Source organism: Aphidius gifuensis, linkage group LG1 (assembly GCF_014905175.1).
Source record: "Aphidius gifuensis isolate YNYX2018 linkage group LG1, ASM1490517v1, whole genome shotgun sequence".
NCBI lineage: Eukaryota > Metazoa > Arthropoda > Insecta > Hymenoptera > Braconidae > Aphidius > Aphidius gifuensis.
The window spans coordinates 7,012,086-7,037,851 of record NC_057788.1 but is presented as its reverse complement, the minus strand read 5'-3'; the positions used below and the strand labels follow the sequence as shown (position 1 = coordinate 7,037,851).

The 25,766-nt window shown below is 28.4% G+C and overlaps 1 protein-coding gene across 3 annotated transcripts in view; it reads right to left on the bottom strand.

Annotated features, from left to right (window-relative positions):
* Nucleotides 1–840: 840 nt before the first annotated feature.
* LOC122847448 (frizzled-2) overlaps nucleotides 841–25,766 on the bottom strand; it is a 47,398-nt gene continuing 22,472 nt past the window's right edge. For 2 of the 3 annotated variants that reach the window (XM_044145139.1, XM_044145138.1), the window contains exon 2: nucleotides 841–4,024. In XM_044145139.1, the coding sequence (XP_044001074.1) occupies nucleotides 1,754–3,979 (2,226 nt within the window). In that variant the 5' untranslated portion in view covers nucleotides 3,980–4,024 and the 3' untranslated portion in view covers nucleotides 841–1,753. Of the gene's footprint in view, nucleotides 4,025–15,102; nucleotides 15,522–25,766 lie in introns of those variants that run through there. The other variant, XM_044145137.1, reaches the window with a different exon arrangement.

Genomic DNA, 25,766 nt, shown 5'->3' with positions numbered 1-25,766 from the left:
ATTTTAAATTTAAAATAAAAAAAGAAAAAATGAAAATTACAAATAGCAAAGTACAATTGTCGAGAGCCTAAGATTTAAATTCACTTTTAAAAAAAATTTATTCTTTCATCTATTTTAGTTTTATATTTTTATGTACGAATGAGTGACCAGTTTATTTTATTTTTCTTCACATCATATTATTATCATATTATTATAATGTATTTTTTTTTTTTTAATTTTTTAAACTTACTTTGTGGTAAAAAAAACTGCTCTACAATATTTTAATCAAACATATATGTAATACATACATACATACACAAGCATACATTCACTGTCTTTGAACACAATGCTCACCTCTTCTTACTCACATTAGTTATTCAAGTGATATCCCTCCTTCCCTCCCCGACTCGTTACTGTACAAGAAATTCATCTTTCTTTTTATTTTTATTTTTTTTTTTGTATTCTTTTATTCTTCTTTCATTTACTTTTTAAACATTAATCATTTTTTTTTTTTTCTTTTTAATATTTACAGTTGAACTTATCATCTAAACAATATATAATATTTACATTATAATAATAATCATTTCATTATGTCGACAACTATCCTATACATTATATCTTTTTTTATTTTTTTAAATTTTAATATTTAATTATCTTAAATTATGTGGAAATATGTCTTTGAGAAAATCATCATTTATAAAAAAATCTCGAATGAGAAGTATGAGGATGACTCTCTAATCAGTACACATCTATTTAATTTTTAAATGGCTAGTAGATAAATAGACAAGACAAATACACGATATACGTACTCGCACTCAATAAACCGTAAATTTTGGAAATAATAAAATTAAAAAAATGATATTAAATAGACTTGAGTATAATAATAAAATATATAAAAAAATTTCAAATAATAGAAAAAACATTATTTTCTTCATTCACGGTTATACATTTACACATTATATAAACATTCACAAATGCACAATCATCATTGACAAACTAGCCAGAAAGTGTCTCATGTTTAAACTGTATTTTAATATTTTCAAAAAAATTTTATTGCGCATACGAGGACGGTTAACTTTTTCCAATTTATAAATTTATCGCATGAAAAGTATTATAGTCTCGTTATATCTATTACAAATGAATTGGTTTATTTATTTTATCATTAAAAAAAAAAAAAAAATAATTGAATAAATAAAAAAAAACATTAATTAATAATAAAATTTTTTTTTTTTTATAATCTTATAAAATTATATGAGAAATAATTTTTAAAAACAAACAACAACAAAATAAGCAAAATTAAAAAAAATCACCTAAAATGACTCACTGGGTTGTCTTAGTAGAGTTCACCCCTAACTAGCCCTGTCTTATATACGTATTTCTGGTATTTTAAATATAAAAAATTGTATGGCAAATTTTTTTTTTTTTTTACGAATAAAATACACCACATTGATATATAATTTTACCACCTGCCCTCATTGATGGCGGGTTGAATTGTGGATCAGACATCAGTTGCTTGAGTGTAAGATGGTGCAAGACCATGAGCTGGTGTTAATGGACCAGTTGTTGAAGCAAGTGATCTTCTTGAATAAATTGTAGCAGCTGAATGTGGTGTATGTGGCGCCGTATGCGCTGGCGTATGCCTCCTTGAGGCCGAGGCGAAGGGCTAAATGGGCCCATAATTACTCAATGCGGAGGGCCTTTCATGTTGCAACTGATTTTGTTGTTGCGAATCACAACCAGCTGTATTCATATCGCCTCCCGCTGACTGATGACGTCATACATGCGAAAGTGGTGGTTGTTTTAAAACATGGTGATGAAGATGATGTTGTGATGCACTTGCAACACTACCTGGTGGTAATAATGCACTACCTGGTCCAGATGTAGCATATCCTTGCATCATTGAACGTCCCATAACACCTTTCATACTTGCACTACCAATACCACTGACACCAGTAACTCCAACTATTCCAGCATTACCACCATGTGATGATACACCACCACCAAATAAACGTCGCCATAATCGTCGCCATGAATCAACTGTTTTTCCACTCCATATCCATACACCAGATGTTATACCAACAGCAAGTGCCATAAAATATTTAAGCATAAGAACTGAGTATATAGGTCTTATACGTGATTCACATGGACAAGCTAATGTACGTATCCATTCTGTTCTCATTGTTGTTTCATAAAGATAACAACCAAGTACTGCACTTGCTGGAACAGTATATAACACAGAAAATACACCAATACGTATCATTAATTTTTCAAGTTTATCAGCTTTTGCACCAGGTTGACGTTTTATAACTGATCTTATACGGAAAAGACTGACAAAACCAGCAAGTAGAAAACTAGTACCCAATAATAAATATACTAATAGTGGTACCATTATAAAATTTTTAATTCCATCTGGTGCAACAGTACAAACACCAGCAATTGAATCACCCTCAATACCACCAGCTAATAATGCATATACTGTTTGTGCTGTTGGTGCTAGCCATGCAGCAAGATGAAAATATTGTGAATATGAACTTATTGCTTCATTACCCCATTTTAAACCAGCAGCAAGAAACCATGTAAATGCCAAAATAACCCACCAAACAGATGATGCCATACCAAAGAAATAAATCATTAAAAAAACATAAACACAAGGACCAACACTTTGTGGTCCTGTTCTTAATAATTCTCCATTACATGCAATTTCTTCATGACTCAATGCACTTCTTGCAAGATAACCAAGTGATACAAAAAAATAACATGCTGATAAAAATACAATTGGTCTTTCTGGATATTTAAATCTTTGTCTGTCTATGAGAAATGTGATTACGGTTGTGAGTGTGCTTGCGGCGCATAGGCCGCTCCAAAGTGCTAGCCAAATGGCTGCGAATTCTCGTTCCTCGGCGGTTAGAACTGCTCCATCGCATGGTAGGGCGCAATTGCTTAGAGCAGATTTTGTCCCGATTACAAGATCTCGATTTTGGGGTGGTCCTATTGCTGGTGACATTGGTACCCCGATGACGGTCATGCTTTCCAGAATTCCGTGACCATTTATGCCGACATTTTTTGCCCCCAGGGGGACGAGAGGTGTTCGACATTTGCAGTCGCAATCTTTCGTCTTTTCCTCCTGGGGAACCTGACAGTTTTTTTGGTTCTTACCCGGTTTACAACGGGCTGGTTGATTATTTCTCGATGGTTTTGATGTTGGACGTATTGAAGCACCACCACCAGCATTTGATGGATTACTTGCTGAACCTGATGAACTACTTCCACCACCACTATTACTAGTATGATTATCTTGTTCCATACATAAATTTTCTGGATCACCATGATATGGTAAACGTTCACAAGACATTCTTTCAGGCCATGAAAATCCATATTGTTGCATTAATGGAGCACAACCAGCTCTAGCACGTTCACAAACACTTCTACAAGCTGGTAGTGGTTTACTATATTCTGCTAAACATATTGGTGTATACATTGAGCACAAAAAAAATTTAAGATCAGGCGAACACTTGATTTCAACAAGTGGCCAGAACTGATGTACTTCAAGACCAGCTTCTTCTTGTGTATCATGATTCAGGTCATTTGGCATTGCTGTTAAATTATATCCAATTCCACGACACATGGGAATTGTAATATCTTCACATCTGCCATTGCCATTTGAGCTTGAACTCATAACAGAGTGGCTACTTGAAATTCCTCCTCCACCACCATTATTACTGCCACTCAATCCAGTGTCAAGTGAATCGGAATTTTGACTGCTACCAGATGCTGATCCAATTGCTGATGATGATGATGACGACGATGATGATGATGGGGATGATGAGGATGATGATACTGATGATGATCCACCTGGCACTGGTCCAACGCTATTTGCCACACCCAATGAAGGTTCTGATCTGACATTTGGTACAGCTGTCACCGTGAGGACTAGGGGAAAAAGGATGAGTAATATCGCTGGCATTCCTCCACTAGTCAGCGGAACTCTTGTCCGTCCCATTGCGTCCTCCGGAATAATTTATGACCAAAATGACATTACTCCAATCTAAAACAATTTAACAAAAAATACCATAATTAATATTAACATATAAAAAAAATATATTATCAATATTATATCTTGATTATTATCAATCTTTTTGATTTATTAACTCTCTCTCTTTCTCTCTTGCTATGTATGAGCAAAACGTAGTCGTGTAGACTGACTTTTACAGTAACTGCCTATATAAACTCAACTGATCTTATAATAGAGGTAACATTGCACGCATTAAAAAAAAAAAAAAAGAAAAAAAACACGTGGCCAGAGCTAAATGTTATTGTAGGAGGCCCCGCTGTTAGTTTTAACGTTTGTTAAAACTTCAAGAGTATTTATAGGGCCTACCAAACGACCGCGTATATACACGTTATATTCCCATTTATTTGAGGTAACGTAAAGTCAGTATTTTCTTATTTTATCAACGTGTGTGGTGTGTGGCCAATGACTTTACAAAGAAATAAAAACGGAGAAATGAAATAATAATAATAAAGTTTAAAAAAACAAAACATATATACGCATTTCAATTTGTATCAAAAATAAATATAAGAAGTAATTTAAACGAATGAAAAAAAAAAAAAAAAATACAACTCTTCCTCTTGAGTGTGTTTCACCAGAGTGACTGGAATGAATCATCAATATTCCTGGTGTAGACATTGTGTGACATAGCATTTATTCTTCATTTGGTCCTAACAGTCCACTTGAAATTGACTGCGAAAAATAAAAAACCGATTGGACGATGGAAAAATATAAAATATATATGTGTAAAAAAAAAAAAATGTGGAAAGAGAATTCAAACTAGGATAACGAGCAGTCGATGGAAGCATAGTCTAGTCACTCTTTTCTCGTATGATAAATTAGGGTGCATGTACCTTCACACTACCCTGCTGTCCTCGACATCATCAAGTTGCTCTGCACTCATTTCAACTTATACTTCACACCTATTTTTTTTTTTATTTTTCCTCTTTACTTTCCCTCATTTTTTTTTTGTCTCTTCACTTACGGGTCTTTCCAATTGTTCTCACTTTATTCTCGACACCTATCAGCTACTCTTCATTTGTTTTTTCCATCTTTCTCTCTTCTCACTTTTATATTATAGTGAATAACAAAAAAAAAAAAACTTAAAATAATATGAAAAATTTTTGCACGTGACTCATGCAAGGGAGAGACTCATTTGTATGAGAGATTTTATGACTCAAAAATGAGGAAAGAAAGTTATCGTACGTGCTTTATAAATTAATGCTCGAGACTGTATGCATTTACAGTAAAACTCAGGGTTAACGTCATATCGATCTGTTATTTAAACCATAAGAAAAAAAAAACAAATAAACAAACAAACAAATAAAAAAAAAAATTCTTCCTGTTAGTTTAGCAATGTTATTTTATTTTACATTACTTTGTAAACTTTTTATACGTCAAGAAGGTTGTATCTGTTCTTAATAAGTATTTTGACTGCGTGCAATAACTTCCCATTAAGTTGAAACGAGAAACTTTTTTTTCTTTTTTTTAAGTTGGTTTTCATGATGTCATGAAGGAGTGAAAGATAAAAATGAATTTGGTGGGCGAACAAGATGAAAAAGCAAACAACAAGTAAATGAAGATTGAAGAAAGTAAGAAGGGAGAGATAATATATATATATAGTAAAAGCAAAGTCTGAAATGCACTCCCGGCAATGAATCAGTTTTAGAACCAGAAAAAAAAAAAACCCTCTTTGTCATGGTTATATACTTATATGCAAACTGTTTTGTGTTTGGCTTACGATATACAATTTTTTTTGTTTATTTTTTGTGCATGTAAATCACTGATGTTTTACGTGGTTACAGAGCTAGCTGTAAAATTTTTATACTGATATATTCCACCCCTACTTTTTTCATCTTAAAACATTGTATAAATATATTGAAAAAATAAATAAAATAAGACGCGACTGCTGGACCAATATCTTGGTTATACGATCAATTTAACAGATGCATATTAATTGCTTAATTTTTTTTTTTTTAAATTCCCCTTTTGAAATACCTTCAATAAAAATTTGTTCAACTTATGACTTGTTGTATAAAATAAATCAAAATACAGCAAGTATTACGTAGGAGATGCAAATTTTTTTCAATAATTGGCCAACCAAGAGATCTCAAATATAAATTCACGAGGCATCCACAGCATGCTCTCTCTTTCATGGATATTTTTTATTATTATTTACGAATAAATTATTATTACTCTTGTCTTTATCGCACCTTTTCATAAGAATGAGACAAAGATGAGAAAAAAAGATAATAAATGATAAATAAAATGAAATAAAAAATTATTTAAAAAAAGCAAAAAGCTACTCTGGTGTCCCATGGAGTTGTCTTAAATAAACTACAGGTAGGCGCGATATCCACTGGTGATGTTCCGAGTCACGACTCAAGACACAAAGTGGGTTTGTATTTTTAACTCACTCTATCTATCTTTTTCAAACTCTTGCTTCTTCTTATCCTGTATTTTTTTTGTTTTATCTTCTGACGACTACTACTACTACCATCTTTAACCACACGAATAGAGCCTCGAAAAAATTCTTTACCTCTGGCAATTACGATAAGAATCAAACGATATAAATTTTCAATATCATATTTCAATTTAAATTGTATTATTATATTTTATTTATTTTTTATGATTAGTCATTTTTTCAAAGAGTATCTTTATTGCTTTAATGTTGTAGCGCTGATTTATTCAAACTTTCATTATTAGTTTCTCTAAAATGATTGACTGTTAGCAAAAAAAAAAATCTGTTTTTAAAATTGACAATTTCTTTTTTCTATGACTGACTACTAGTACAATTGTAAATTTAAAAAATACAAAAAAAAAAAATAGAAATAAAATTATTCGTTTATAAAATATTTATAGTTGAACTTGACGTGCCAGTGAACTCGTCAGGATTCAATGGTTTGAGTATCACTGGGGTATTTTTTTTATATTATTTTTTATTCTTGAAGGGATGTAGACGTAACTCGGCAGATAAAATATCCTCTGAGACCTCGGGCATTTATACCCCCTAGGAGTTTTTCAACGAGGATAGTTTGACGGGGGGACAAAACGAGACCGAGAGCATTAAAGAGCAGAGAGTTATACATTTGCGAGTGCCGTTTACTTGTTCGTAATATACACACATGCACATTTCCTTCCTTTACTTATTTTTTATATTTTTTATATTTTCATCACTATGTTTATTCATAAAATGAAAAATGGACATACTCTGAAGGGTGACTATATATTTTTTTTTCTATTGCTAGCTTTCACTGTGTAGTTTATCATTTTCCTCATTTTTTTTTTCTTATTATTATATGATTTGTCTTTTATTTATATAAGAAAAATCATGCAAAAAAATTCTTCAATAAGTTTATCAACTTGAATAACCAGTTAATTACTGTATATAAAATTCAAAAATACTTTTATCATCAATATATATATATGTCATAGAGAGTGAGAGATCTCGATGTTAATAAATAAAGTTGTATTTTAAAATGTAACGAGAATGGAAAGAGTGTAACTGCAACATCGTCTCGATAACCGGAACAATTTATTAACACCCTTCGAACCGTATATGTTAGTTACTTTATATACATATAACATTATGATGGTATTAACAAACTTCACATGGACAACGTGATTTCACAAACTGACCTAACAACTTTATTTCCGGCATTTATTTGAAAAAAAAAAATGTATTATGTGAATCAGTTTTTATGTACTATTAAAAAATAATAAATACATTGCAAGTGAATTTGTGATTTAAGTGTTAAATTTTAGTGCTAACGAGGATAAAAAAAAAATTTTTTTTTTTAGTTATATATATTATTTTTTAACGTGGGTTCTTCGGTCGATACTTGGTGCTGTGCTTAAGCACACCTGCGACCAATCCACCTCCCAGAAAAAAAAAAGAGACTTCTGTCTGAAGTGTAGCGAAGCGTTTGTTTGAACCGACATAGACCTTAGAAGTTTTTATAAATTTTTTTTTTTCATCTTTTTGCTTCTGAGTTTTCTTCTTTTTTTTTTTTATTCACCCTCTTCCACCTGTGTAAAACCATCTTTCATAATATACATAAGAATTTTTTTTCTTGCAAAAAATGAAATACATATTACTCATTTTATTTAGTGCAGTCTGTATTTTATATTATAAGACTAAAAAAATATTTTATAATAATTAATAAATTAATTTTTTTGTTGGTTTTTTAATGGCAATTAACAGCTTAAATATTTATTGTCATGATTTGTTGAATGTTTTATTGATAAATTGTGTTCAAATGGATAATACAAATCAGATAAAAATTTTATACAGTAGGAATGTTGGGTGGGGCATATGGGTGGTGTATCATCATCCCACGTCGAAGATGACTGGATTATGTGGAGGTAAAAAAATATGAAAATACATAAATAATAAAAATATTATGCTAAAGATTGATGAGAACTGGATAGATAAAACTGGTGAAGGGAATAAATCCTTGAGAGTTTTTCATGTCACATTGCTACATAGTATTTTTTTTTTTTTTCTTCTTTTATATTCTTATCATGAATGATCTGTCATCATCCCACGTTTTTTGCCCCTGGACACTAAACCAACTGAAAGACATTCTCATCATCAAGTACTTAGCTGTCTAAAAGAATCTTTTTTTTTTTTTTTTTTCGTAAACAATCACGCTAGATGATAAAATTCATTTATAAAAATAAAATATTAAATTTCAAAAAATTGCAACGTTAATATTACTTGATATCAAAAAAAATTAATGAAAATTGGATTAATATTAATCCAACAAAAGTAATTGTTGAAAGAGATAAAAAAAAAAAAAAATTTTAATAATTATCACAGTCTATTGGAGTTTAATTATAGTGAGATAGATATTGTAACTATTAAAAACGAGACAAAGAGGATTATATTTCACAGCTTTATAAAGTAATATTGATGATAATGTATGTGTGGGTATGTGCACAAAGTCAGCAAAAGTTTGATGAATATATAGGATACTTGTGACGCCAATGTAGATTGCTGACGATGCATCACCATAGCTGTCAACTGTTAGTTGCTAGTTTGTGATAAAAAATTTTTTTACCATTTGCGTCCGCTTTGTCCAGTTTGTTAGGGAAGGAAATGATACATGCGATCATGTCTTTTAATCGAAAAAATTCTCAATATTTTTGATAGTATAAAATACCTGATATTTAAAAGCTGCATTTGCCATATAAATATATATCTCAAAAGTGATACATCAGTGAAGATTCAGTATAAACCAAAAGTACCGTTAAAAACCAAAAAAAAAAAAAAAAAAATGGAAAAGTGTTCGTAGAAAACTGTCTATAAATTTTTTTTTAATTTTATTTTTGGACAACTTAAATAAATAATTTAAAAAAAAAATAAATAAAACCTGTCTTGAGTACAAGATTTGATATAAGTATGCACAAGTTGTAGACAACCGGAATTTCCTGCGACAGTAAATTCAAGAAGACGCTAACTTGTTTTATTCGCAATACAAATGTGTCCCTAAGAATTGAAAATGACATTGAAGACTCAGGCATCATCTCTTAAAGAGCTTGTCATACAAGTATTTCCAAGTATTTTATATATTTTTTCACCGGATGATCAGGGCCAACGATTAATTCATAGCATGTTAAGTAGATAAAATATAAATTTTACTTATTGCATCCTGTCATTAATAATTATAGATAAATTACAAAATATTTTATTTATTATTAAAATCTAAATACGCATCAATTTAATATAAATTTTTATTGAAAAAATAAATATACTGCTATGATAAAAAAAAAAAAATAAATAAATATCAATTTTTAATTGATTTAATAAATCAAAAAAGTGATTTTAACATTCACTTATTAGCCATAGAGTGAATTTTTTTTAATTTCAAGTTTTTTTTTTATTTTTTGAGCTTGATAGAAATCTGAGAGGCTTGTTAAAAAAATTCTGAAGCGTCAGTCGATATATGGTATTAGAGCGAACGTAGTTGGTTCACGCCACTGATGTACTAAGGGTACTTTGGTGGTGTTATCGATCCGACAGCTTCCCACACCAGGGGTGGTTATATTGAGAATAAGGCCACTTCTATATATACATACAGTACAACTATATAAATAAAAAATAATAATAATTGCATGCATGATAAGATAATAATGTTAATTAACACTTGAAATGGTTATTTATATTTTTTTTTTTTATTTCTACGACGCTGTAAAATAAGTCATTATATTATATATAATTGAATGATTCAAGTGAAAACTTGATTTATAGATGATGATATATATCATTTTATATATATTCATTAGATTTGTTGAGTGTGTAGGTAGATGAATTCTCTCCTCATTATAGCAAATTCAGTCGGCACACGACACGAATATACTTGGGACTCGAGAAAAATAATAAAAAAAAAAAAAAAAGATGCTACGAAAATTACCGGAAGCCATGGTTTTACGAGCGATAACTGAGGCGTGTTAACCCTCCTCGAACTTGAGCCCGTAATTTTCTCATTTTTTTTATTTTAAATGTTTTTTTTTTTTTTTTCTTCTGTTTAAATTCCCAGTTTATCTTTAACTTTTGCAGAAATTTCTCTGCCAGTAGCAACAGCAGCAGCAACAGCAGCTGTATGATATATTTTTTTTATTATTTTTTTTTTTAATCTAAATTTAAATTAAAACATATTAATTTGAGTATATAAATATAATTTGCAGTAATTATAGATGAATTGTCAATTAATAACAGCTATATTTAAAATATGATGAATGACTTGAATAATTCAATGGGTTCAACAACTCGAATAAATAATAATAAAAAAAAAAAAGGAAAAAAAAATAAAACAAAAAGTGAGATTAGCTATACTTCAGTTGTAAAAGCCATTAACCCCAACGAGATCGTAGACGAATTGAAGAACCCTAAAATGCCACTGTACTTTTACCCCTCTCAAGAGACCACACTGAACTACATCGTATATATTTATTACTATCATTATTATTTATTATATATATATAAATATAAAATCGAAAAAGAATTTCAAGGGAGAAATTTAAAGGGATATATATATTTTGGGTCTTGTTAGTCTAGCTTTGAAGGAAAAAATAAAACTAATGCTGTAGCAATATGCTACAGAAAACTATATACATGGAATATTGTATACAGGGGGATGATGATGGACAAAAATAGTTTGAAACGACAAGGCAATAGAAAACGTTGACAAAGGGTGACGGGGATGTACACCGGCTGCGACGAATGACGAAAAAAAAATAAAAAGGGAAGAACAACACGAAAAAGAAACCGGTGGGTTGAAAAAAAAAAAAGAGAAAAAAATATTTTACTATATAAAAGGGGGTGGTAACAGAAAGAATAGTATTTGCACTGGTTATTCTTTAGCATTACAGTGACATCGTCAGTTTTTTTTTTGAGATAAATAAGGGATGAAAAAATTAAAAAAAAAGACTCCAAAAAAATTATAAACAATAACAACGAATATTAAGTATTGTGTCCAATCGAAATTTTTTTTTTTTTCATTCAAAATGTGTGTTTCTATATAAAATTCTTCATTGTGACTATGGGCATAATGCGGGCTCGTTAAAAATAATTCATTTATAGCCACAATGCCACTCAGTGTGGTGGCTGCTTGCTTCACACCTTCTGAATTATACACCTTGTTTTATTTTTTTAAATTCTTTTATTATTTATGAAATTTTTTTTTTATATTATTTTCATTTGACTGTTTTTCATATTTTTATATTTATTCAATTTTTTCATTATTATTGCTGCTTTTTTTTTGTCTTGCTACTTGTCTACCCTCTTTTTTTTTTTTTTTTTCAACTCATTTATTTCAAGTCTGGAATTATATCATTGCAAATATATACCTATATAAGACTAGTCGTAATCGACGTGAAAAATAAGAAAAAAAATTTTTTTGTCGAGGAAAGACTTATCGGGTCAAGAGGTTCGTCGGGTTTTTTTTTTTTTAAATATATATCTTGAATAACGAAAAAAATGTTTTTAAAACTCGTGTAATTTAAGAAAATTGCTTTTTATATTTAAATAGTTTTTTTTTTATTTACTTTTGCTATTAATTAATTAGATGCTTTTATTTATTTTTTGGTATAATTCTTTTTTATCCTACTCTTGGCATTTCCCCTTTGTAATATACATTTTTATTTATCTTTTGATAGAGATTATCGTTTGGTAAGCGGAAAACAGATGCGCCGAGACAAGATAAGACTTATCTTAAACTATATATATTCGCAAAAGACAATAACTCTCTTCTCCTCTTTATAATATTGTTCTTTTCATTTTTTATTTATTCATTTTATTTTTTTTAATATTGTATATTCATTATATTTTATTATTAAAATAGGGCAAAGTTCGTAATTTATTGTTTTTCATATATTCAAACTCGAAATTTAATTATTAAAATATTCATATAATCATTTTTATTAATATTCAAGTGAACCAGATGTTACAATAAGTACAGTTTAAATAAATATAAATAAATAAATAAAAATGGTAAATGGTAATGGTAACTCTTCAGGCAACGTAACAACATCGAGGTAAATGAGAATGTGGTTTGGATCGTTGGATGGATACAGAGCCAGGCAGTTTAGGTCGTGGGACCTCGAGAATAAATGCGATAAGATAAAACGTGAGACGTTGAGCTACATATATATATCGAACAGTCACGACATAGAAATCGAATAAAATCCATTTATTTTTCGATAGGTGTCTTTAATAATTTTCGCGTACTTTAACGACAAATAAATACCAAAAATTTTTGCATCATTGATTATTAAAAATCAATAAAATTCATATAAATTTATATTATTTTTATAAAGACGATAAAATTAATCAGTGTCTAGAATTAATTATGAATATAAAAGGTCATAGTTTAAATGATAATTAATTATTTTTTATAAATTTTAAAAAGTCATATAAAATTTAGTAAAAATAAATCTTTTTATAATATAATTTTTTAATTATTTTTAAACTAAATTATTCATTTTTTTTTATTTATTCATGTAAAATTGAATATTATTTTTTTATATATTAACTGATAAAAATTTTTTAATTTATTTGAATATACTTTGCAGACAAGACGATATATTATTTAACTTTTTTTCAATTTTATTTTGATGCAGATTTAATTTAACTGTGGCATATCTTGATTGCAGTTTAGGCCAATTTGTGAGTGTGAAAAAAAGAATAAATAATAATAATATTTAATGAGAAAAGAAAAGAAAAAAAAGGCAAATGTTGTGGGTGGTCTTTGCTTTAAAGTGGCATTTAGACATGATAAAAAGGGACAAGAGATACATCCCAAGAGTTTTTTTAACGAGAGTTGAGACTGTGATGCAATAACAAAAATCCCTGGACGATCATTCCAGTTTTATGAAACTCTAGGAATAGTTCTTGTGCTTTGTGTGGTATTGCATGATAATATTTAACTTGCACGTTTGTGTATATATACTTAATGTCCAGTTATCAAACGAGCAGATAATAATATCAAACATCACATGGTTATTATCTCAGTAGACATGCAGAAATTTTTTAAAATCATGGACCATTTGTATACAAAATTTATATTTATATTCACAATATAAATAGAAAAGAAATAAATTTAGATAGAGCGGATATGATTTTTATTTTTCATTGAAATATTATTTAAAAACCCCAGCTTTTTTTAAATATTATTTTTTGATTATTTGTTTTGTTTAAAAGTAGATTTTTTTAAAAATATTTATCAGCCATAATATTTAGTATTTTCCATCAAATCATAAGATAAATTTACTGTTAATTTTTTAAACAACAAAAAAATTGACCAAGTTGCAAATCATGGTGACTCTTTAAATGGCAAAATAAAACTATACCTATAAGGAAGCAATATAAAAACTTGATTTGCTTTATTCTTCTATTTTAGATTTACTCGAAAAAAAAAAATATACTTGTTTTTGTACAGCAGATGAGTTTAAATATTTAGCAAACAATTTTATTCATTAGCTTACAAATATAATACATGTTTAATGATAAAAGAAAAAAAATTTTTGATCATTTAAATTGAAGCATGAAATTTGTTTTGTGTATATTTTAATAAAAACTTCAAACATCTTTAACTTGGCAACGAGTTTAAAGTTTTTTTTATACATAAACTTGATTCAAAGTTGAAAGACCAAGGGTATTTCCAATTAATGCATTACGCAAAAAGTAAAATCATTTGAAACAAGTTTAAAAAAAATTATAATTGAAAAAGAAAAAAAAAAAATATTTCAACATGAAAACCTTTGATTTCTTTAATTTAATATTTACTCCAAGGAGATGTAAATTTATGAAAGAAAAGATATCAGACAAATACAAGTATGAGTATATACTTGACTGGTACTCAGTTAAATTTCAGTTGAATAAAAAAAAGATATATTTAAATATTGTAAAAATAAAGGGCTTCCACTTAAAATACATAAAAGCTAAAGATATGTTAAGTATTTATTTGCAGTGTATTTCTATGGATATATAATTTATACGAATGGTATATAAAGTATAGCAAGAAAAATATTTAAATGTTAAAATACAAAGTTTTGTGTATCTTCATAGTTAGATATAGGACACTCTGCTCCTTTTTTTTCATTTTTTTTTACTCCAAAAAAGATAAAAAGAGAAAAAAAAAAAAAAAAAGAACCCATATGAAATGGCTAAAAACGAAACCATCCGAAAATCTATATAACACATAAACTAAAAATTCGAGAAGTAGAGAAACAAAATGGACAAGAGAGTGGACGACCGCGGAAAGATAAAGGTCTGCTTCCAGACAGTTTTATATACTTTTTCTCTTTCTATCTCTTCCAGTAAAACTTCCAGCCGTTCATTTAGTATTCGGTCTACAAATGCGAGGGTGAATATCAGGGTGCATGCGTACGTGCGTACATCACATGTATATTTTATACAAATTTTTTTTTTATATATTTATAACACTAACTCACTGTCTAACAAAAAAATCCAAGCTCTAAACTATAATAATCACGTAAAAATAAAAAAAAATTTTGAATATAAATTAATTTTAAATAAATAATAATTTTAAATAAAAAAAACACAATCTCACCTTATAAATAATATAAACTTTTTTAACACTCCAATAATTATAAACAATTAATTTAATCCATTATCACATAAACAATTTTATGATAAATAAATAATTTTAAATTATCAAAAAATAACAACAACAATAACTTCACTTAGTGTACACAAAACAATTGTTATTATTATATTTTTAAATTAAATCAATTCACTTGCAAAAAATATAAATCAATGAAATATTTTTGTTATTATTTGAGTGTCAATTAATTACACTTGTCAAAACACATGAGTTAACGAAATAGTATATTATTGTTAAATATAATTTACGGAATAATTAAGTTGAATATTTAAAAAAAACGAAAAATAAATATAATAAATTTAATGTTTATATGATGGTGGCTGTGAGCGAACTGTTGTCTGTTGGCGTCTGGAGATCGAAAACCGCCTAGCGCCAAGCGAATCAGTGTGGTAAAAAAGGGGAAGGAGAAACCAACACTGACGAGGGTTATACAAGAGTGGGAGAACAGTCTCTCTTGCTTGAAATTTTAGTCTTTTCTTCTTTTTATCCCTAGTATTTTGTATCGGTCTGTCTTTATTTTATTATCATTATTATTATATATATATTTTTTATCGTCGACACCGTCTGAACGTCCCTTGTTGAACCCGAGGAGAGTTGTTTTCCCCTTGCTCTATTCCTCCTCTTGCCATAATAATTCCCTCTACTTGCTCACTGCCATTGAGTGCGCGCGTGTCTCTCTTTTTCTCTCTCGCTCTTTTTTTTTTTTTATTTGAACGAGGCAAGCGTTTTGCACGTGTGTAGGTGTCTTCGCACGTATACTCTCTACTATGTAAAATGTAGCTGTGTATTTTTTTTTTTTCATTTTACTCCAAAATACACACAACAATAATTTCATAATTTTTTATTTTGCTGGCTCCTTGAGCAAGTGACGTCACTATGGGTATTGTGGATAACGAGATCATGCTGGTAAGTTTCTCAATTTATTTATTTCTCTTTTTTCCGCAGCTTATTTCTCAGCGTGGTTTTATCGCTCACTTTATTCGATCACTAATTATCAACTTCACACTTGAAGTTTTTTTTTATTTTTCATTTTTTTTTTTTACTAAGCTTTGACGTTAAAAAATGTATATTATTTTTTCTCTGTCACATATTTAAAACGTTTTTTAAATTATCAAGTTGTCTATTTTAAAACTTTTTTTTTTTTAAATGTTTCCCATGATATATCATCATATTTTTGGATTGTTTTGATTTTTATTAATTTGTGAATGTCTTTGAAGAGGGTCTTTTTTTTTTCATAGCTTTTTTTTGTTTCAATTTTTTAAAGATTTTGAGTCATTGTTTGGATTAGGGACTTTTAATTTCATTTTAAGGATCAGGTAGTTGTTGGTCATGTGATAGAAGATGAAGGTTCAAAAAAAAAAAAAATGATATATACATAAATAAATAATAAAAAAAAACCTAGTAGTTTTATCTAAACCTGACGATCATATTGAAGAAGAGGAGGAAGAGGAAAAAAAAAAGACTTCTCAAGTTGTTGGTTGCTTCTTGTGCTTGAGAATAATTTTTTTATTTTTATTTTGTGTCTTTACCCCACTTGGTAATATCTCGTTTGGTTATATACATATGTGTATACTTGGTTGCGTGGATCGTTTGCTTTACGTTGCCTTCTGTGTTTCGCCATCGTAACCCTCCGATCTTGGCAAGGGCCCCATGAAACCGGTCACGAGAAACGACGATTCATGTGTACATATACACATATTACCGATGCAACTAGTATCCTTTTCTGCATCAAGGTAATGCTAAAATCATGAGAGAGGTATGTTACTCCGTGTGTGTTGTATTGGATGTAATAAAAATCATGATGAAAAATCCCTTGATCGTATATAGTATGGCTCAGTATATACACACTCATGCCTCCTGAAATATCTTCGAAGGACTTGAGGTCGAAGGGCTACAAGATTTATATCTCATAATGAAAAAAAAAATATATAAAATAAATATTTAAAAAGGTAGAAGATAAAAAGAGATTGAACAAAGTTAAAAAAAATAACAGAAGACCCAAAAAATAAAAAAAATAAATAAAAATGAATTAATTCACTTGGCTGCACCTTTCTCGTGCTTCGAGGCAAAAACAAACGATTGCTTCATTAGCAGCTTCCAACTGCTTGTTAGTTTTGCTAATGTATATAAGACTTTAGTATTATTTTTTTTTTTGTTTTTTTTTTTATTCATTCTCATCTTTATTTATTAATTTGTTTATTCAATTTTTCCATTATTAAAAAAAAAAACAACCGGTGAGTTGGTCGAAATGACAAGACAGTCGGTGAGTCGAGAAAATCATCGAAATCGTTTGTTATTTTCGGTAAAGAAAAATTTCTATCAGTAACATTTAGAGCCCATTAATAATTTTTCATTATTCATTGTTATTTTTCGCAGTAAATCATCAAATTTCATCACAAAAATGACTCTGCATTTTCTTCAGAGTTTAGCTCTATGCAAAAAAAAATTTGTCGAAAAATTTTACTTGTAACGGTCGAAACTGCCAATTACGCGTTTGCAAGAAAGAAAAAAAAAATAAATTCGTTTTAAAAGAATTGACATAATAGAGAATGAAATTGGAAAATCGAATTAACTTGAATAGAAATAAAAATAAATTAAACAAAAGAATATGGTCTTCGAACAAGAGTATATAAAGGTAAAAAAAAAATTAAATATAAAAGTAGGGAAAAAAAGCAGCAATAAAAGTTGTGTTGTTTCGAGGCGAGCCTGGAAAACTCGCAAACTTTTGAATAATAATTAAACCACCACCAAATCTCTACGAGTCTGGGAGTCTACTTAGCAAAAACTCTCTGACATTTTAACTTCCCCCCGAGTAACTCGCTATTTGCCAAGATGAAGTAAGAATTTTCTCTATTTCTTTTTTTTTTTGTTTTGATTTTTTTTTTTTTTTTTTTCATTTGTGGCATGCAATCTTATACTGTGTGAGGTACTTTTAGTTTTTTCAAACGTACCCCGTCGTGGCATTGTCAAAATCATCACAGTGTGTTCCTTCATATGACAATATTGACGAAGAAAAAAAAAAAAAAGTAGAAAACTAAATGAAAATAAGATAAAATATTGTATGTCAAAAAAAATGTAACAAGGATAGAGTATTTTTCAGGGACAAAAGCTCAAACCCCCAAGGATTTTCTGCCCCTCTTTTGACACGGAGTTTAAGAAATCCCACGAAACCAATTTATATTCTTGAATGTTAGGAAAAAGTAAAAGTGGTCAAAAACTTGGCTACCCTGATTGTGGCCATGGCATATACATGTACTTGATTATTCTATGTAGCAGTAAATAAATTTAGGGAAGGCATTAGTTCAATTCATTCGCTGTTAAATTAAATTTGACGTTAGGCACGAGTTCTTTTGTATGTCTAGATATATTTTTCCTCATTACCAAGTAAGTCTCTACATTTTTATTTCTATTAACACCATGTATGTTGTGAGTCAGTTTGTCACTTAATCATCCTATGAATAGCATCCAATTTTCGAAACTTCCATTCGTTAATTGAATTTCGATTGACAAGTGTTTTTCGTTTTTCGATACATAGTAGGTCAATGATGATTTATCGATCAATGATCAAGTATTCTAAATGTACATTGTTAGCTATGACTAGTTTTTATGAAAAACAACAAAAAAAAAAAATTGAAATTGAAAAAAAACTTTTTTGTTCATTGTTCTAAATGTATCCTAACATAGACACAGGAATGATTCGACGCGGAAGTTTTTTTTCAAACATTAGCTTCCTTTTTTGAGAAATGAATTCACCAAGCTTTTTATTTATATTTTTTTTTTATTTTCACCAAACTTGCTACATGAAGCAAAAGCACAAAAGACTGCTGAGTTTACAATTCCTTGGACCATGTCATAATCATGGAGACTGCTAGAGTATAATCGTGAACTTTATTATGTATACTGTCTTTTCGACAAAACAGGACGATGAAAATTGCGTGGGCTGGTTGAAAAGGATTTGTGGGATTGAAATTTTTTCTTTTCTTTTATCTTTTTTTTTATTGTTGTTGTAAAAAATAAAGAATGGACAAGGAATATATGTTTTATTATTTTGAGATTTCATACCGGAAATGTGTCTACCTATAAAAACAGTCAAGCTGACTCAGGAAAAAATAAAAAAATAAATGCAAAGATTGTTGTCGCCTCGAAGGCACATATCCTCAGGGAAAAATACAAAAATATTCAAGGATGGGTGTGATTCGAAAAGCTTTTTTAAAAAAATAAATTTATATGCGTGTTTAAATGAGTTTTCGCTTTTTCCAATTTTCCAAGTATCGAATAACTTACTGACCTCGAAATACTTTTTATTTTACAAAACAATAATTACCATTTTATTTTTTAAAATCAATAACAAAATGTCACATTCATAGCGGCATGTATTTATTGATCTTTTAAGGTCATCATCATGTCAAAAAGTAAAAGCGAAACGTATTTTTAAATTTTGAATAATGTTGTGCTCGTGACATTGAACAGTCCATAACTAGATAGTTTTCGAGTATTCAAACTCTAGGGTAGTAAAAGAATAACAATCTTCAAGTTTGAAATTTAAAAAAAAAAATCTCAAGATATCCCGTGGCTTTGGGACAACAGTCCAACAAAACGAGGTTCAAGAAAACAAGTCATAAAAAAAATTTTTTGAAGAGAACTTGTCGTTGACTTTTTTTTTTTTTTTGTTAAATTAATAGCACTGTTAAGATTTTCAAGGATAACAAAAATTTTATGGCACATTTAAGCTACAAGTATTGATAAAATATATTATATTTTTTTAAAATGCGTAAAATTGGTATACACAATTGTTTTGAAGAAATTTATGTGGCAATTTTTTTTCAATACACATTGTGAAAGTTATATAAACACCAGATGTCAAACGTAGCATGCAAAAAGGTCCTAGTTGTCGTGAAATAAAATAAAAAAAAAAATTCAAATCATGTTACAATGAAATGAGAAAATGTAAAAAAGAAAAAAAAAAAAAATATAATAACAACAGAAAGGTAAATCTCGTTTGGATTGTATTAAAAAAAATAAAAAAGGGCGTCAGGTAACTCGATACAAGATACCAAAAAAAGAAAAAAAAAATATATGTCTCGAGAATAAGATTTAATAAATGCTGTGAAGAGTCTGTGTGCTCCAGCAGGTAGCAACAAAAAAAAAAAGTAGGCATTTTTGGCATTCACTCATATATAAAGAAATGTGTATAAAGGTAACCCAGAATGTTAGGAAGTAGGAGGAGAATTGTCAAGCTTTGCTCTTGGCACCCATGGTGCGACATCAACTTTGCCAATCATACACATCTTTTTACCTTTTATTCTCATCATTTTTATTTATTTTTTTCATATTTCTCCTCTACCACCATTCAACTAAGAACCAAAATAATCTTTTGAAATGTCAAATTTAACAGTCTACTATTTTCTTTGCCTTGTTGTTAATCGTTTTGGGCTATATTTATTTTTCATAAACTATTTATTTGATTTATTTATTATTTTGACCCAATAGACAGTGTAATTGAATTCAAATATAATTTTTTAAATTGAAAAATCAATTTTATTATACTGGATTTAATTTTATTTGTCTGAATATAAGCTCTGAATTTTAATACAACAAATTAAATTACAAAAAAAATTGGATGATCATTATCTCTGTGTGTTTATTTATTAACTTGTTTATTTTTAAAAAAAATTTGCCAATACTTTATTTTTTAATTTTTTTTTGAAAATTAACAACCCAAGTGTATGGCAAACAAGGTAGCTTGACACTTGTGGTGTCATAATAAAGTTGTACCTTCTCTCAAAGACCATAAATTCAACAAAATATTGTCCAGTCTACCGTGTTTCATGTTTACAGTTGACTGCCACAATCACAATTTAAATTTACCGACATTCTTACTTGTTTTTTTTTTTCAAATATATCTTTTCTTTTATTCTGAAAATCAATGAATTTTAATTTTAACATTTAATGTTTCTCACTAAAATCCAAGAAAAAAACATGATTATATCAATTTTTTATTGTCAAATATATTACCATAATAATTAATTTATTTTTATATCTGATTGAAAATAAGATGTGATAGAAAAAAATAATAAAAATAAAATAAAAACGTTGACGACTGCTTGTTTTTACAGTAGAAAGGCTTAAAAAGCATTTTAAATATGTACTACTTTGAAAAGCTTGACATTGATGTGTCAAACCGGAACCAACGAAATCGGTATTAAATTACTAAATACAAAAAAAAAGAAAAATATATTTCGGTGGCACTCTTTTACTTAACCCTACAAATTCAACAAAATGCAGCTGTAAAATTTTTTTTTGATTAAGACAAAAAATAGGAATAATATAAATATACATACAAAAATAAAAATAAGTCAATGACAAGTGACTTAAATCCTTTCAAATGTCTATAGTCGTTTTTTTTTTTTTTTTTTTTCATACTGTAACATTTGGAGCATCACACTTGAAAATCTCCAGCCGATTACCCCATGAGTTTCTCTCACGAGGATGACACGTAAATGGGATTTAAGGTGAATGTCATCAACGTCCAGTTGTCGCTCTTCTATCAAATTTTTTTTTCTATTTTTTTTATCTCAATACTATTTCTAACTGCCAATAGAAATTTTTTTCCTCATTTCTCATGTTCTACATTTTTTTTTTTATTTCACAACTTTTCTTCAGAATGTATACCACTTGAGAGCAAAAACGTTTTCTCAAGATGGATCAAATGATATTTTTTTTTTTTTTAAATATTTTTTTCTTTATCCTCCAAAAGATGTCAAGAGTATGGCTTAAAGATACTTGGAATATATTTTAAAAGATGATCGACGTTGAAGATCAATACGTCATATGTGTTTGTAAATAAAAAAAAAAAATGAAAAAATAATAAATTTAAGATAAAAAAAAAATCGTAGAGATATATTCTTTGTGGTATATGTGCGTGTGTATATCTTGGGGTGCGCGATCGTCCAGAATGAGTGAAGAGGCTTTCCTGATGCTGCTTTGCTATTGCCTCCTTGTTCTCCCATGAATAATTCAAGGTCGCAAGCTCCCGGTCGTGCCGAGTGTTATTTTAATTCTCCTTAAATTTTCATATTCAAATGCCAGGGCGTCGAGACGTCCGCCACGTCTTTCACGATTTCAGTACTGTTCTTGAATAAACGTGTATATATATGGTGAAACGTTTCATGAAAATGAAAAAAAAAAAAAAAACGCATTATTTCAAAAGTTCTCTCTCATCGCTCGGGGGTCTCTGGCGTTGCGGAAATGAACACTCGATTCGTACAAGATGACGTTGATGAAAAAAAATATAAGAAAATAGCTAAAGAATACGAAATATAAAAAAAATTAAATACGAAGAATAAAAGAATCAAATAAAATGAGGATAAAAGTACAAGTGGGAATCAAGAAGCAACTTGAAGCCCTTTCAATTGAGTTTGAATTTTATGTCTGGTATTCAGAACAATATTAACTTCGTGAAAAATATTATTTTTTTTTTTTTGTTTTCGTTGTGGAATAAAAAATACAAGTAATATTTTATATTTAGGTCAGCTGTTGTATTAAATATGACAATTATAAAACCTGAATATATAGTTTTTTTTCTTTTGTAAATAGAAGAATAAAAAATTACTGTATAATAAAAAAAAGGGAAACAAGATTCTCATTGGACTTTCAAATATTGTCCTATTGTGAAATTCAGGTTAACATGGTATATTCTTGACATTATCATTGTTTATTTATTTTATTTAATATAAAATTTTTGAATTGAAAAATTATTTATTAGATCGATCGACTTAAACGTATATATTTACATAAAAAAATTTGTTTTTATTTTTTTTCTCTTCAGTAGCATTTGAAATGCATAAATTTTCAGTTTTATTTATTTATGTATATATATATTTTTTTTTTTCTTCAACTAACCATACCTTACTCCTCGTTTAAAACCCACGCAATATAACCATGATCGATTTCACAGACGTTGAGTGTTGCGTGCGAGAATCAACCACCCACGTGTGTATTCAAGATCACAGTCGTTTTTCATGTTGGTCTGTCTGTGCTTGCACAAAATCATGAGAAAAAAAAAATTAAAGTGTGTATTGAAAGATTGAATGTTCTATCACGTGAAAAGTAAGGTCTAGAGTTCATGATAAATTCTTCATCACAATATAAAATTTCTGGTGAACCATGGTGACAATATTTTTTTATTTTTTAATATGTCTCTTCCGCTATTTTGAAAAAAATCAAAATATAAAAAGAAATAAAATACACATGAAGTGATGAAAAGTTAAAATATCCTTTAGATGTATATATATTTCATTCCCCTGTTCTTTTTTTTGAGGGCGTTACTCTGGAAAGGATCGATTAAGTATTCCAGCGAGAAATACAAGATGCAAATAAATTGTTATACGATATCTTTCTTCCAAAAAGTATCCTCTTTCTTAGTAATAATATAATAATTATTATAATCATAAATTAAATAATAATATTTATTCATTATTTAATAAAAAAAGCTTCGACATCAAATATACATTTAAAAAGGATAATTAATTGTTTTTTATTTACTGAAGAATTAATATACAAAATCAAAAGAGTTTGATCTATAGGAATTGATAATAATAAAAAAAAAGGTTTCGTGAAATGGCCATAACCCAAACGAGACACACATTGATCAGACATAAGAGTTATCAAGATTCGATTAATTAAGAGAAGGTCAAGCGGATTCTAAAACTTTTTTTACACTGCAGAAAAATAAAATAACAGAAAGTTGTGTCATTTCGTAGAAACACAATCGATGTCCCAACTGGATAAAATAATATTCCAGCAAGTCAAAGTGATTTTTTATATTATCTATATGTGAAAGTGTGCATAAACATTAATAAAAAAAAATAAAAAATAATCATGTGGACAACAACGAAATCCGAGTCCGTGAGTCGGGCCCAGCGGGATACGACGCGACGTTCTGTTACCCATCCGAATATATATTTTTTGAATTTACAATTTGAGTATACAATATTCAAACGCCTGGAGTGTGTGCTTATGAAAATTGGACTGCATATATTTATCGAGAGATGACAAACTAACAAATTCTATTTATTTTTATATGAAAAAATTTTTTTTTTTTAAATAAAACATTTTCAAAATAAAAAACCAAAATAAACGGCCCAAAAAATGAAAGGCCCAATGTGTGTATATATAAAAATCTATAAAAATTTTAACCACACGCTGTGTGACTTATGATCAACCAACAGTGGTTCTCACATTCATTAAATTTATTTGTTTTTTATCTTTTACGAGTGTATATTTTTCGTTTTATTTTAAATTTTATTTTATTATTTAAAAATTACATTTAATGACTTTAAATATTATGGTCTATTTACTTGAATTTACTTTAATATCAACTCAATTTTAAACGGTTAATTTTAACAACACTGAATTTTGTTATATTATTTTTAAAAAACATATTAAAAATAAAAAACATGAGTTGTTGTGATAATAAATAAAAATATAAATAAATTATTTTATAAAATAAATAAAAAATAATAATTAATTTTAATGAGTATATAGGTATTACGTAGGTTGATATATAAATTTTAAATTCAACTCAGTAAAGTACGTGTATTTATACGTTAAATAAACGTTGAAAATGTTGATGAGAAATTAAATTTTTAGCAGTAAAATTCAATTAATTTGTTGATCGTTAGTTAGGCAGGTGTATTTAAGAGACTTCGTGCTTGTTTGAAGATGACGGTGAATATATGTCCCATCACGTGTAGACATTTACGTGTATATATTCATCATGAAATAGAGTGATGTGTGTACACGTACTGTTAGTTTTTGCTGGCTCTTGCAGATTCATGGGCGTGTCTCGAGTTTTGTGCGTTAATCGAGCAAAATATATATATATATTCTGTATATTCTCTACAACGTTTATATATTCATCCTCTTTACATTGAGATTCGGATCTCGAAAATGAAACTCATGGGGGAAGAGACAATTGTTACATGCGAATCGCCATCCAATGCTAGCAAGCATCCAATGAATTTTTATCTTTATTTGGATTTTTTTTTATTTTTTTAAAAATATTTTTTATACTCTGATGTTTGCATATCTATGAATCTCTCGAGGTTTACCCATTGAGAGATAATAAAAACTACAAAAAAAATTTATATATTAAATTATTAAAAGTTTATAATATCATGTATAAAAAATTCGTTTGAAAATGAATATTAAAAATAAAAATTGATGATGATTTTATATTTGATGTACATTTTTACCACCCGTTGTCTCATTGGTTTTTTTTTTTTTTTTATTTTTTAAATTTACACACGTTTTATATGTGTTGAATAACTATGCTTTTCGAGTCACACCATAACCATTTGTCATTGTGATTAAACGACGAGGGATTATAAGCATTTAGTATATATTTTTTTTTTTTCTTTCTCTCTACTTTTCCAACTAGTATTTGCAGACAATCAATTTTTATGAGCAATTTTTTTATTCTTTATTTTTACCAATAAAATATGACATTTTAAAATGTTTTTTTTTTTTTTTTTTTTAAATAATGAAAAAAAAAGAAAGGATAAATAAATTGTCTCGAAAAAATTTTATGAACATTATTCATTGTTTCA